At 41.7% G+C, this 15,544-nt stretch overlaps 1 protein-coding gene across 1 annotated transcript; it reads right to left on the bottom strand.

The window, feature by feature from the left end:
* Positions 1–2,139: 2,139 nt before the first annotated feature.
* Positions 2,140–8,317, bottom strand: LOC123741763 (ribonuclease inhibitor-like). The gene is made up of 3 exons (XM_045715947.1): positions 8,218–8,317; positions 7,741–7,914; positions 2,140–2,299 (listed from the first exon to the last, which is right to left on the bottom strand). Coding segments are annotated over exons 1-3 (267 nt in total). The 5' UTR covers positions 8,220–8,317; the 3' UTR covers positions 2,140–2,208.
* Positions 8,318–15,544: the final 7,227 nt, after the last annotated feature.

The raw sequence follows: 15,544 nt of genomic DNA, 5'->3' as shown, positions 1-15,544 counted from the left end.
AACTCAGCAGATACACCATCAGTCCCAGGAGACATCCAACAGAAACAGTTCTGTTAAACTCAGCAGATACACCATCAGTCCCAGGAGTCCTCCAACAGAAAAGGGACTACCTGGTGAGAAACAGTTCTGTTAAACTCGGCAGATACACCATCAGTCCCAGGAGACCTCCAATAGAAACAGTTCTGTTAAACTCAGAAGATACACCATCAGTCCCAGGAGTCCTCCAACAGAATCAGTTCTGTTAAACTCAGCAGATACACCATCAGTCCCAGGAGACCTCCAACAGAAAAGGGACTAACTGGTGAGAAACAGTTCTGTTAACCTGTTAGGGCGAGGGGGCAGCATTTGCACGTCTGGATAAAAAGAATGTACCCGATTTAATCTGGTTACTAATCCTACCCAGTAACTAGAATATGCATATACTTATTATATATGGATAGAAAACACTCTAAAGTTTCTAAAACTGTTTGAATGGTGTCTGTGAGTATAACAGAACTCATTTGGCAGGCAAAACCCTGAGACATTTTCTGACAGGAAGTGGATACCTGATGTGTTGTATTGACTTTAAACCTATCCCATTGAAAAACACAGGGGCTGAGGAATATTTTGGCACTTCCTATTGCTTCCACTAGATGTCACCAACCTTTACAAAGTGTTTTGAGTCTTCTGGAGGGAGATCTGACCGAACAAGAGCCATGGAACGATGATGTCCCATTAGACACCTGGCGCGCGAGTTCATGTTGGGTACCCTCGTTCCAATACGTTATAAAAGAGTATGCATTCGTCCACCTTGAATATTATTCATGTTCTGGTTAAAAAGGCCCTAATGATTTATGCTATACAACGTTTGACATGTTTGAACGAACGGAAATATATTTTTTCCCCTCGTTCATGACAAGAAGTCCGGCTGGCTTAGATCATGTGCTAACAAGACGGAGATTTTTGGACATAAATGATGAGCTTTTTTGAACAAAACTACATTCGTTATGGACCTGTGATACCTGGAAGTGACATCTGATGAAGAGAATCAAAGGTAATGGATTATTTACATAGTATTTTCGATTTTAGATCTCCCCAACATGACGTCTAGTCTGTATCGCAACGCGTATTTTTCTGGGCGCAGTGCTCAGATTATTGCAAAGTGTGATTTCCCAGTAAGGTTATTTTTAAATCTGGCAAGTTGATTGCGTTCAAGAGATGTAAATCTATAATTCTTTAAATGACAATATAATATTTTACCAATGTTTTCTAATTTTAATTATTTAATTTGTGACGCTGACTTGACTGCCGGTTATTGGAGGGAAACGATTTCCTCAACATCAATGCCATAGTAAAACGCTGTTTTTGGATATAAATATGAACTTGATAGAACTAAAAATGCATGCATTGTCTAACATAATGTCCTAGGAGTGTCATCTGATGGAGATTGTAAAAGGTTAGTGCATCATTTTAGCTGGTTTTATGGTTTTGGTGACCCTGTCTTTGACTTGACAAAACATTACACACAACTCTTGTAAATGTACTGTCCTAACATACTCTAAATTTATGCTTTCGCCGTAAAACCTTTTTGAAATCGTAAAACGTGGTTAGATTAAGGAGATGTTTATCTTTCAAATGGTGTAAAATAGTTGTATTTTTGAAAAATTTGAATTTTGACATTTATTTGGATTCAAATTTGCCGCTCTTGAAATGCACCTGCTGTTGATGGAGTGCACCACGGGTGGCACGCTAGCGTCCCACCTAGCCCATAGAGGTTAAACTCGGCAGATACACCATCAGTCCCAGGAGTCCTCCAACAGAAAAGGGACTAACTGGTGAGAAACAGTTCTGTTAAACTCAGCAGATACACCATCAGTCCCAGGAGACCTCCAACAGAAACAGTTCTGTTAAACTCAGCAGATACACCATCAGTCCCGGGAGACCTCCAACAGAAACAGTTCTGTTAAACTCAGCATATACACCATCAGTCCCCACGAGACCTCCAACAGAAACAGTTCTGTTAAACTCAGCAGATACACCATCAGTCCCAGGAGACCTCCAACAGAAACAGTTCTGTTAAAATCAGCAGATACACCATCAGTCCCAGGAGACCTCCAACAGAAAAGGGACTAACTGGTGAGAAACAGTTCTGTTAAACTGAGCAGATACACCATCAGTCCCAGGAGACCTCCAACAGAAACAGTTCTGTTAAACTCAGCAGATACACCATCAGTCCCAGGAGTCCTCCAACAGAAAAGGGACCAACTGGTGAGACACAGTTCTGTTTAACTCAGCAGATACACCTTCAGTCCCAGGAGACCTGCAACAGAAACAGTTCTGTTAAACTCAGCAGATACACCATCAGTCCCAACAGACCTCCAACAGAAAACGGACCAACTGGTGAGAAACAGTTCTTTTAAACTCAGCAGATACACCATCAGTCCCAGGAGACCTCCAACAGAAACAGTTCTGTTAAACTCAGCAGATACACCATCAGTCCCAGGAGACCTCCAACAGAAAAGGGACTAACTGGTGAGAAACAGTTCTGTTAACCTGTTAGGGCTAGGGGGCAGTATTGACACGGCTGGATAAAAAACGTACCCGATTTAATCTGGTTACTACTCCTGCCCAGTAACTAGAATATGCATATAATTATTGGCTTTGGATAGAAAACACTCCAAAGTTTCTAAAACTGTTTGAATGGTGTCTGTGAGTATAACAGAACTCAAACGGCAGGTCAAAACCTGAGAAGATTCTGTACAGGAAGTACCCTGTCTGACCATTTCTTGGCCTTCTTTGCCATCTCTATCCATTACAAAGGATCTCTGCTGTTACGTGACACTTCCTACGGCTGCCATAGGCTCTCAGAAGGCGGCAAAAAGCTGAATCGTGGCTTTGCAGGCTCTGGCTGAAAAAAAGTAGCGCGTTTGGGTAGTGGCTGGTTACAGTACTGTGAGACTCAGGCTCGTGCCCGCGTCGACCGAAAGCATTGTTTTCTTTCCTCTGTTTACCTAAACGGAGATTCCCGGTCGGAATAGTATCGCTTTTTACGAGAAAAATGGCATAAAAATGGATTTTAAACAGCGGTTGACATGCTTCGAAGTACGGTAATGGAATATTTAGAATTTTTTGTCACGAATTGCGCCATGCTCGTGACCCTGATTTACCATTTCGGATAGTGTCTGGAACGCATCGAACAAAACGCCGCTATTTGGATATAACGATGGATTATTTTGGACCAAACCAACATTTGTTATTGTAGCAGTCCTGGGAGTGCATTCTGACGAAGACAACAAAGGTAATCAAACTTTTGTAATAGTAAATCTGACTTTGGTCAGGGCTAAACTTGGTCGGTGTCTAACCTCTTATGGCTAGGGGGCAGTATTTTCACGGCTGATTAAAAAACGTACCCGATTTAATCTGGTTACTAATCCTACCCAGTAACTAGAATATGCATATACTTATATATGGATAGAAAACACCCTAAAGTTTCTAAAACTGTTTGAATGGTGTCTGTGAGTATAACAGAACTCAAATGGCAGGTCAAAACCTGAGAGATTCCTTTACAGGAAGTGGCCTGTCTGACCATTTCTGGAACTTCTTTGCCATCTCTATATTTTACTAAGGATCTCTGCTCTAACGTGACACTTCCTACGTCGTCCATAGGCGCTCAGAGCCCGGGAAAAACCTGAATGTCGTCATCCCAGCCCCAGGCTGAAACACATTATCGCCTTTCTCAAGTGGCCGATCAAGGGACTGTGGGCTTAGGCGCGTGACCTGGCCGCCCCCGTCTTTGTGATTTTTTCCTCTGTTTGCCAAAAAGGAGATTCCCGGTCGGAATATTATCGCTTCTCTACGAGAAAAATGGCATAAAAATTGATTTTAAACAGCGGTTGACATGCTTCGAAGTACGGTAATGGAATATTTAGAATTTTTTTGTCACGAATTGCGCCATGCGCACGACCCTTCTTTACTATTTCGGATAGTGTCTGGAACGCACGAACAAAACGCCGCTATTCGGATATAACGATGGATTATTTTGTACCAAACCAACATTTGTTATTGAAGTAGCAGTCCTGGGAGTGCATTCTGACGAAGACAACAAAGGTAATGAAACTTTTGTAATAGTAAATCGGAGTTTGATCAGGGCTAAACTTGGTCAGTGTCTAAATGGCTAGCCGTGATGGCTGGGCTATCTACTGAGAATATTGCAAAATGTGCTTTCACCGAAAATCTATTTTAAAATCGGACATATCGAGTGCATAGAGGAGTTCTGTATCTATAATTCTTAAAATAATTATGTTTTTTATGAACGTTTATCGTGAGTAATTTAGTAAATTCACCGGATGTTTGCGGGGGGTATGCTAGTTCTGAACGTCACATGCTAATGTAAAAAGCTGTTTTTTGATATAAATATGAACTTGATTGAACAAAACATGCATGTATTGTTATAACATAATGTCCTAGGATTGTCATCTGATGAAGATCATCAAAGGTTAGTGCTGCATTTAGCTGTCTTCTGGGTTTTTGTGACATTATATGCTAGCTTGAAAAATGGGTGTCTGATTATTTCTGGCTGGGTACTCTGCTGACATAATCTAATGTTTTGCTTTCGCTGTAAAGCCTTTTTGAAATCGGACAGTGTGGTTAGATTAACGAGAGTCTTGTCTTTAAAATGCTGTGAAATAGTCATATGTTTGAAAAATTGAAGTTTTCGGATTTTAGAGGAAATTGTATTTCGCGCCATGCCCATCATTGGATATTGGAGCAGGTGTTCCGCTAGCGGAACGTCTAGATGTAAGAGGTTTTTAACCTGTTTGGGATAGGGGGCAGTATTTTCACGTCCGGATAAAAAACGTACCCGATTTAATCTGGTTACCCCTCCTACCCAGTAACTAGAATATGCATATACTTATTACATATGGATAGAAAACACCCTAAAGTTTCTAAAACTGTTTGAATGGTGTCTGTGAGTATAACAGAACTCATTTGGCAGGCAGAAACCTGAGAAGGTTTCATTCAGGAAGTGGCCTGTCTGACAATGTGTTGTTGTTCTTGCTTCTGTTTATTGAAGAGTCAGGATCTTAGCTGTAACGTGACATTTCCTAGGGCTCCAATAGGCTCTCAGAGCCCGGGAAAAACCTGAACGATGACGAGGTAGCCTCAGGCTGAAACACATTATCGCCTTTGCCAAGTGGCCCATCAGAGGACAATGGAATTAGGCGCGTGCCCGATTCGACCCAGTGATATATTTTCCTTCGGCTGTTTATCTAATTGCAGATTCCCGGTCGGAATATCATCGCTTTTTTACGAGAAAAATGGCATAAAAATTGATTTTAAACAGCGGTTGACATGCTTCGAAGTACGGTAATGAAATATTTAGAAATCTTTTGTCACGAAATGCGCCGTGCGTGCGACCGTTATTTACCATTGGGATAGTGTCTGGGACGCACGAACAAAACGTCGCTGTTGGAACATAACTATGGATTATTTTGGACCAAACCTACATTTGTTATTGAAGTAGAAGTCCTGGGAGTGCATTCTGATGAAGAACAGGAAAGGTAAGTCCATTTTTCTTACAGTAAATCTGATATCGGTGAGTGCTAAACCTGCTGGGTGTCTAAATAGCTAGCCCTGTGATGCCGGGCTATGTACTTAGAATATTGCAAAATGTGCTTTCACCGAAAAGCTATTTTAAAATCGGACATATCAAGTGCATAGAGGAGTAATGTATCTATAATTCTTAAAATAATTGTTATGCTTTTTGTGAACGTTTATCGTGAGTAATTTAGTAAATTGTTAGTAAATTCGCCGGAAGTTTGCTAGTTCTGAACTTCACATGCTAATGTAAAAAGCTGTTTTTTGATATAAATATGAACTTGATTGAACAAAACATGCATGTATTGTATAACATAATGTCCTAGGTGTGTCATCTGATGAAGATCATCAAAGGTTAGTGCTGCATTTAGCTGTCTTCTGGGTTTTTGTGACATTATATGCTAGCTTGAAAAATGGGTGTCTGATTATTTCTGGCTTGGTACTCTGCTGACATAATCTAATGTTTTGCTTTCGTTGTAAAGCCTTTTTGAAATCGGAAAGTGTGGTTCAATTAACGAGAGTCTTGTCTTTAACCTCTATGGGCTAGGTGGGACGCTAGCGTGCCACCCGTGGTGCACTCCATCAACAGCAGGTGCATTTCAAGAGCGGCAAATTTGAATCCAAATAAATGTCAAAATTCAAATTTTTCAAACATACAACTATTTTACACCCTTTGAAAGATAAACATCTCCTTAATCTAACCACGTTTTACGATTTCAAAAAGGTTTTACGGCGAAAGCATAAATTTAGAGTATGTTAGGACAGTACATTTACAAGAGTTGTGTGTAATGTTTTGTCAAGTCAAAGACAGGGTCACCAAAACCATAAAACCAGCTAAAATGATGCACTAACCTTTTACAATCTCCATCAGATGACACTCCTAGGACATTATGTTAGACAATGCATGCATTTTTAGTTCTATCAAGTTCATATTTATATCCAAAAACAGCGTTTTACTATGGCATTGATGTTGAGGAAATCGTTTCCCTCCAATAACCGGCAGTCAAGTCAGCGTCACAAATTAAATAATTAAAATTAGAAAACATTGGTAAAATATTATATTGTCATTTAAAGAATTATAGATTTACATCTCTTGAACGCAATCAACTTGCCAGATTTAAAAATAACCTTACTGGGAAATCACACTTTGCAATAATCTGAGCACTGCGCCCAGAAAAATACGCCTTGCGATACAGACTAGACGTCATGTTGGGGAGATCTAAAATCGAAAATACTATGTAAATAATCCATTACCTTTGATTCTCTTCATCAGATGTCACTTCCAGGTATCACAGGTCCATAACGAATGTAGTTTTGTTCAAAAAAGCTCATCATTTATGTCCAAAAATCTCCGTCTTGTTAGCACATGATCTAAGCCAGCCGGACTTCTCGTCATGAACGAGGGGAAAAAATATATTTCCGTTCGTTCAAACATGTCAAACGTTGTATAGCATAAATCATTAGGGCCTTTTTTAACCAGAACATGAATAATATTCAAGGTGGACGAATGCATACTCTTTTATAACGTATTGGAACGAGGGTACCCAACATGAACTCGCGCGCCAGGTGTCTAATGGGACATCATCGTTCCATGGCTCTTGTTCGGTCAGATCTCCCTCCAGAAGACTCAAAACACTTTGTAAAGGCTGGTGACATCTAGTGGAAGCAATAGGAAGTGCCAAAATATTCCTCAGCCCCTGTGTTTTTCAATGGGATAGGTTTAAAGTCAATACAACACATCAGGTATCCACTTCCTGTCAGAAAATGTCTCAGGGTTTTGCCTGCTAAATGAGTTCTGTTATACTCACAGACACCATTCAAACAGTTTTAGAAACTTTAGAGTGTTTTCTATCCATATATAATAAGTATATGCATATTCTAGTTACTGGGTAGGATTAGTAACCAGATTAAATCGGGTACATTTTTTTTATCCAGACGTGCAAATGCTGCCCCCTAGCCCTAACAGGTTAAATAGCTGTAAAATAGTCATATGTTTGAGAAATTGAAGTAATAGGATTTTTAAGGTATTTGAAAATCGCGCCACAGGCTTCAACTGGCTGTTACGTAGGTGGGACGAATTCGTCCCGCCTAGCCCATAGAGGTTAACTAGCCTGATAAGTCAAACATGTCTGATATGAACATTGACATAAACCCTCTCCATACTTGAGTTTCTCCAGTCTGCAGTGTTGATCCTCCAGTCCAGCAGAGAGCAGTCTGACTCCTGAGTCTCCTGGGTGATTGTAGCTCAGGTCCAGCTCTCTCAGGTGTGAGGGGTTTGACCTCAGAGCTGAGGCCAGAGAAGCACAGCTTTCCTCTGTGACTTGACAGCCTGACAGCCTGACAAAGAGATCATCATGAATTCACAAACACACTGTTAATTTAACAAGTAGTGTAGAAGGACAATGGCAGATGCATTTGGTTTATTCTCTCCAACAACATATAGATTCATCTTCCTTCTAATATAATTGTATGGTTATATCGTCATACTAATGTGAACACCAATACACCGATTCAAAATGGTTTTCAATATAATATTATATACATGCAAAACAATGCATTTATTCAATACATTTTTCAATATAACATTATATACATATTTTTCTCTAAACTTCATATTTCTTCCTGATGATTAGTTCTTACATGTATTTTATTTAATCACAGAACAGCTCTGGAGGCTTTGACCACTGGCAGCAGCCTCAGAAGACCTTCCTCTGATCTGGAGTATTTCTTCAGGTCAAACACATCGAGCTCCTTTTCTGAAGTCAGCAACACAAAGACCAGAGCTGACCACTGCAGGTGACAGGTTGGGTTTTGAGAGACTTCCTGATCTCAGGTAGCTTTGGATCTCCTCCACTAGAAAATGGTCATTCAGTTCATTCAGACAGTGGAACAGATTGATGCTCCTCTCTGGGAAGGAAGAGACAGGTCCACACTGGAATAAAGAGATCATTCTGTCACTGGGAAAACTGGCTTTTCAACAGCTTGTGAATGGCATTCTGATTTTCTATGAAGAAGACCTGAAAGAGGCTGGCATTGATGTCAATGAAGCCTCAGTGTTCTCAGGATTGTGCACACAGCTCTTTAAAGAGGAATGTGGGCTGTACCAGGACAAGGTGTACTGCTTTGTTCATCTGAGCATTCAGGAGTTTCTGGCTGCTCTATATGTGTTTCTCTCATTTATCAACAACAATGAGAATGTAATGAACAATCTGAAAACAAAAGATGAGCCTGAAGTAACTTTCTACAAGAGTGATGGGAATCTAATGGACAAACTGCAAACAACGTCCAGGAACCTTTCTGTGAGGATCAGACAAAGGCGTAAAGTTACCGTCTACAAGAGTGCTGTGGATAAAGCCTTACAAAGTGAGACAGGAAACCTGGACCTGTTCCTCCGCTTCCTTCTGGGCCTCTCACTGGAGTCCAATCAGAAGCACTTAACGAGGTCTACTGACAAAGACAAGAAGAAGCTCACAGAGCCATGAAGAAACAGTCAAGTACATCAAGGAGAAGATCAGGGAGAATCCTTCTCCAAAGATACTTTTCATTCTTCTGTTTGGTATGAAACACCACAATGTGTGTGTACATCTCAGTCATTGTCTTGGGCATCTCTTCTCTCTTATATTCCAACATGTGTTCAAGGACTATTGCAGAAATCCAACAGAAGACTGGAATGTGGCACATGATGTGGAGGCTCCTTGATGTCTTTATGTGTGAGATGATTCTGTTGGCCAGGTCCTCATCACGGAATCTCTTCCTGAAGTACTCCTCCTTCTGTGTGTCATTGAACCCTCGTACCTCTGTCACCTGGTCAACACATCCTGAAGGGATCTTATTGGCTGCTGCAGGTCGGGTAGTTATCCAGAGGAGAGCAGAGTGAAGCAGATTTCCCTTGATGAGATTTGTCAGCAGAACATCCACTGAGGTTGACTCTGTGACGTCACAACAGATCTTGTTCTTCTGGAAGTCTAGGGGCAGTCGGCACTCATCCAGACCATCAAAGATGAACAGAACTTTGTACTTGTTGTAGTTGGAGATTTTTGATTCTTTGGTTTCCATTGAGAAGTGATTGAGAAGTTCAATGAAAGTGTGTTTGTCCTCTTTCATCAAATTCAGCTCCCGAAAAGCGAATGAAAATACAAATTGGACATCCTGATTTGCTTTTCCTTCAGCCCAGTCCAGAATGAACTTCTGCACAGAGACTGTTTTTCCAATGCCAGCGACTCCCTTTGTCAGCACAGTTCTGATAAGTTTGTCTTGTCCAGGGGTTTGAAGATGTCGTTACATTTGATTGCTGTCTCTGGTCTTGCTTGTTTCCTGGTTGTGGTCTCAATCTGTCTCAGCTCATTTTCATTATTGACCTCTCCTGTTCCACCCTCTGTGATGTAGAGCTCTGTGTAGATCTTATTGAGAAGTGTTGGGTTTCCTTGTTTAGCGATCTCCTCAAATAAACATTGAAACTTCTTCTTAAGATTAGATTTGAGTTCACGTTGGCAAATCACAGCAAGCTCATCTGAATGAAGAAATAACACAGAGGATATTAATATTATGTCTGTTTTAATGCCTACAGTATTGGAGGACTGTTGTAAATTTTAAATTATAATAATTTATTATCTTAACTGTCTATGTAAATGTGTAAATGTTCTCATAATGTATTACAGACTGGTGTGACTGATTATATTATTATTGGTATTATTGATGGTATTATTAATGTTGTCTCTCTCTCTCTCTCTCTCTCTCTCTCTCTCCTAATTGAATCACCACAACACATCCCTGCTGCTACTTGATGAGGTCACTAGGTGTTGTGTTGAGGCTGCTACAATATTATTGAGTTACACAGCTACTTTAGCTGTACTTTAGCTACAGCTTTTAAATGTTATAAAACAGCATTCAACATGAGGCAGACAGCTCTTACTTTTCTCTAGTGTGTCAGCAAGCTTCTTCTGGTTCATTTTCCTCAGGACGTGCAGTGTGATCTTCAGAGCCCCCTCTCTGGCACTGCTCTCCTGCTTCTCATCTTCAGCATCCACCACTTCCTTATCCTGCTTCTGACTCTCAAAGCCTTCTGGGAGTTCTGGACTAAGAATCCTCTTGAACATCTTCAGCTCGTTCTTCACAAATGTCATAATATTCTCTTCAAGCAACTGAAAAAAATTAAGTAAATAAGTTAAGCAAGAGAAGAAATGCTTTCTCATAAACACATTAATAAATGATTGACAGATTAACTTTACTTAAGCTTAACAAAAACAAATGTACATAACAGGACCACATACTCTGAATATGGAGGCCAGGTCTGTTTGATGACTCTGGGCAGACTGACCACTGAGAATCTCTGACTCTGATCTCTCCTGTTGGTTTCTGTGGACAAAACATGAGATTACATCTCCTCATCCAGGGAGTACACACACACACACACACACACACACACACACACACACACACACACACACACACACACACACACACACACACACACACACACACACACACACACACACACACACACACACACACACACACACACACACACACACACACACACACAGGAAGGGAATGTTGTGTTTGTTTAATATTGTTTTAGGACTATGAAATGGACAAAAGGATTAGCCTATGGATTATGAAAACAACGAAAATAAATGGTAAAATGTGAGAGGAGAAATGACTAGAGACAAGTTCTTCTTACCTTTGTTCAGTAGAAAAGTCTCCCTCTCTAAAACATATAGGACGGTCCATAGACTGGTCACTCTTCATAGACACACAGCTGGGAACAGGGGAGGCTGGTCTCTCCTGCTTGATTGGTCTTCAACACAACAGAGACAAACATTACATCTCTCATCTACTCTGATCTCAGATGGGGAAACATAAGAAGAGCTCGGGATCAGACAGACAGACAGACAGACAGACAGACAGACAGACAGACAGACAGACAGACAGACAGACAGACAGACAGACAGACAGACAGACAGACAGACAGACAGACAGACAGACGAGACAGACACAGACACAGTGAGACAGACACAGACACAGTGAGACAGACACAGACAGACACAGACACAGACACAGAGACAGTGAGACAGAGACACAGACAGACACACAGAGAGACAGAGAGACACACAGAGACAGTGAGACAGACACAGAGACAGTGAGACAGACACAGAGACAGTGAGACACACAGAGACAGTGAGACAGACAGACAGACAGACAGACAGACAGACAGACAGACAGACAGACAGACAGACAGACAGACAGACAGACAGACAGACAGACAGACAGACAGACAGACAGAGAGACAGACACAGACAGACAGACAGTGAGACAGACACAGACAGACAGACAGTGAGACAGACAGACAGACAGTGAGACAGACACAGACAGACAGACAGTGAGACAGACACAGACAGACAGACAGTGAGACAGACACAGACAGACAGACAGTGAGACAGACACAGACAGACAGTGAGACAGACAGACAGACGTAAGTGATAAAATTAACTAGAAGATTGTATATTTTGCAATTCTGAGTAATTACTACTTTAGTAAGGAATTAAACATCATTCAGTACTACTGCAGTTGCTACATAATTCCAATAGATGGCAGCATAAGACCACAAATGACATTTCAGAAGATTAGTTTTCTCCCTGGATACACCACCACTCACCCTCACAGGAAAACTCCTGTGTAAGCTTCTTTCTGTCCCTTTCCATACTGCTAACGCAAGAGGAAGGACTGAAAAAGCATTTAACAGATTACTGTAAAGTAATATAATGATGATTCATGTTAATTATTACCTGTTTTTATGTGAAGAAGAAGGGCATGTTGAGGTAAATTTACTAACCGGGAGGGTTGAATGATGTAATTTATTGGTGGGCTGGAAGACGCACTCTTGTCTTTTCTGTTCCGAGGTTGTTTACTCCCAATATCAGATATTAAGATGATTTTTTATAATGCATGTATACTGAGGTTGAGGTTCTGACTAGTGATAATTTACCCGGGGTTCAATACCCGCTATAGTCACTATTTTGTTGCTCTCCCTGAAGCAACACAGCCCTAATACCAGATATATAGCTAACTAGAGTTACAATTTTAGAAAATCATGGGACATATAGTCTGTGGTTGCATGCTATTTTATGTCAATCATATTGCTGCTTGTAGCATATAACTGATGCTTCGTGGTCTTATGCTGCTGTTACGCACGCCTCTATGAAGAGGGAACGCAACACCCTGCTACAACTCAACTCCCCGTGGAGGTAAAGAGGTATGGGACTGTAGGTGGAGGTATAGAGGTATGGGACTGTAGGTGGAGGTAAAGAGGTATGGGACTGTAGGTGGAGGTAAAGAGGTATGGGACTGTAGGTGGAGGTAAAGAGGTTTGGGACTGTAGGAGTGAAAGAGGTATGGGACTGTAGGTGGAGTGAAAGAGGTATGGGACTGTAGGTGGAGTGAAAGAGGTATGGGACTGTAGGTGGAGGTAAAGAGGTTTGGGACTGTAGGTGGAGGTAAAGAGGTATGGGACTGTAGGTGGAGGTAAAGAGGTATGGGACTGTAGGTGGAGGTAAAGAGGTATGGGACTGTAGGTGGAGGTAAAGAGGTATGGGACTGTAGGTGGAGTGAAAGAGGTATGGGACTGTAGGTGGAGTGAAAGAGGTATGGGACTGTAGGTGGAGTGAAAGAGGTATGGGACTGTAGGTGGAGGTAAAGAGGTATGGGACTGTAGGTGGAGTGAAAGAGGTATGGGACTGTAGCTGGAGTGAAAGAGGTATGGGACTGTAGCTGGAGTGAAAGAGGTATGGGACTGTAGGTGGAGTGAAAGAGGTATGGGACTGTAGGTGGAGTGATAGAGGTATGGGATTGTAGGTGCGAGTAAGGATGACAAAAGGCAGAGAATTTACCATTTACTGGGAATTTATTCCTTCACACGGTAAATTTGGGGAAAAGGGGCTGGACAGAACCAAAGCAAAGAAAGTAAATGTATCCCTCTCTCCTATTTTACCTGCCTCCCCACTACTGACCTAACTTAGCACCACCTGGTGACCTACCCACTACTGACCTAACTTGGCACCACCTGGTGACCTACCCACTACTTACCTAACTTAGCACCACCTGGTGACCTACCCACTACTTACCTAACTTAGCACCACCTGGTGCGCTAACCAAAATACAGGGGATGGTCCGCCCAGGTCTTACCTAGTGTGCATAGACAGTAAATACTACGGGTTATGTATGCCCAGGTCTTACCTAGTGTGCATAGATAGTAAATACTACGGGTTATGTATGCCCAGGTCTTACCTAGTGTGCATAGACAGTAAATAGTATGGGTTATGTATGCCCAGGTCTTACCTAGTGTGCATAGACAGTAAATAGTATGGGTTATGTATGCCCAGGTCTTACCTAGTGTGCATAGACAGTAAATAGTATGGGTTATGTATGCCCAGGTCTTACCTAGTGTGCATAGACAGTAAATAGTATGGGTTATGTATGCCCGCAGGTCTCTTGCCTAAGCACTCCCTAGGTGCCTTCCCCTTCCCCCCTGGGAACAAAAACAGAATACTACAAACAATGTCAATAATTAAAATAAACTGTGTCCTATTGACACACACAGGACGTACCAATCAGCTCTCTCTCTCTCAGCAACAACCAACACAGGACATACCAACCAGCTCTCTCTCTCAGCAACAACCAACACAGGACATACCAATCAGCTCTCTCTCTCTCTCTCTCTCTCTCTCTCTCTCTCAGCAACAACCAACACAGGACGTACCAATCAGCTCTCTCTCTCTCAGCAACAACCAATACAGGACATACTAATCAGCTCTCTCTCTCAGCAACAACCAACACAGGACATACCAATCAGCTCTCTCTCAGCAACAACCAACACAGGACATACCAATCAGCTCTCTCTCTCAGCAACAACCAACACAGGACATACCAATCAGATCTCTCTCTCAGCAACAACCAACACAGGACATACCAATCAGCTCTCTCTCTCAGCAACAACCAACACAGGACGTACCAATCAGCTCTCTCTCTCAGCAACAACCAACACAAGACATACTAATCAGCTCTCTCTCTCTGCAACAACCAACACAGGACATACCAATCAGCTCTCTCTCTCAGCAACAACCAACACAGGACATACCAATCAGCTCTCTCAGCAACAACCAACACAGGACATACCAATCAGCTCTCTCTCTCAGCAACAACCAACACAGGACGTACCAATCAGCTCTCTCTCAGCAACAACCAACACAGGACATACCAATCAGCTCTCTCTCTCTCTCAGCAACAACCAACACAGGACATACCAATCAGTGTTCCATTCCATTCATTAGCTATGGGCTGGCACTAGTGTTCCATTCCATTCATTAGCTCTGGGCTGGCACTAGTGTTCCATTCCATTCATTAGCTATGGGCTCGCACTAGTGTTCCATTCCATTCATTAGCTATGGGCTCGCACTAGTGTTCCATTCCATTCATTAGCTATGGGCTCGCACTAGTGTTCCATTCCATTCATTAGCTATGGGCTCGCACTAGTGTTCCATTCCATTCATTAGCTATGGGCTCGCACTAGTGTTCCATTCCATTCATTAGCTATGGGCTCGTACTAGTGTTCCATTCCATTCATTAGCTATGGGCTCGCATTAGTGTTCCAGCTTAGCCAACGTTCTAAAGCTGTTTTTCAGCCTTGGGGGAATTTTGACTCGTTCTATTATCCAGCCAAACTTTAGTAAGGAATTTTCAAATTATTCAGTTGTACTGCAGTTGCTAAATAATTCCAATAGATGGCAGCATAAGACCACAAATGATATTTCATAATATTAGTTTAGTTCTCCGTGGATACACCACCTCTCCCCGCGCTTCTTTCTGTCCCTCTCTACACTGCTGATGCAAGAGGAAGGACTGAAAAAGCGATGATTCATGTTTATTATTACCTGTTTTTATGCTCATGTTTTACACTTCATTAATATAACGA

The sequence above is a fragment of the Salmo salar genome, chromosome ssa03 (assembly GCF_905237065.1).
Source record: "Salmo salar chromosome ssa03, Ssal_v3.1, whole genome shotgun sequence".
Classification (NCBI taxonomy): domain Eukaryota; kingdom Metazoa; phylum Chordata; class Actinopteri; order Salmoniformes; family Salmonidae; genus Salmo; species Salmo salar.
The sequence above is the reverse complement of the archived record's forward strand: the minus strand, read 5'-3'. Positions and strand labels throughout refer to the sequence as shown.

What these genes read in the sequence shown, in the direction of transcription:
- LOC123741763 (XM_045715947.1), bottom strand. An exon ending in TGCAGACTGGAGAAACTCAA is followed by an intron (nt 2,300 to 7,740) that starts GTATGGAGAGGG and finishes TTTCTGTTGCAG; the next exon opens with GTCTCCTGGGACTGAAGGTG.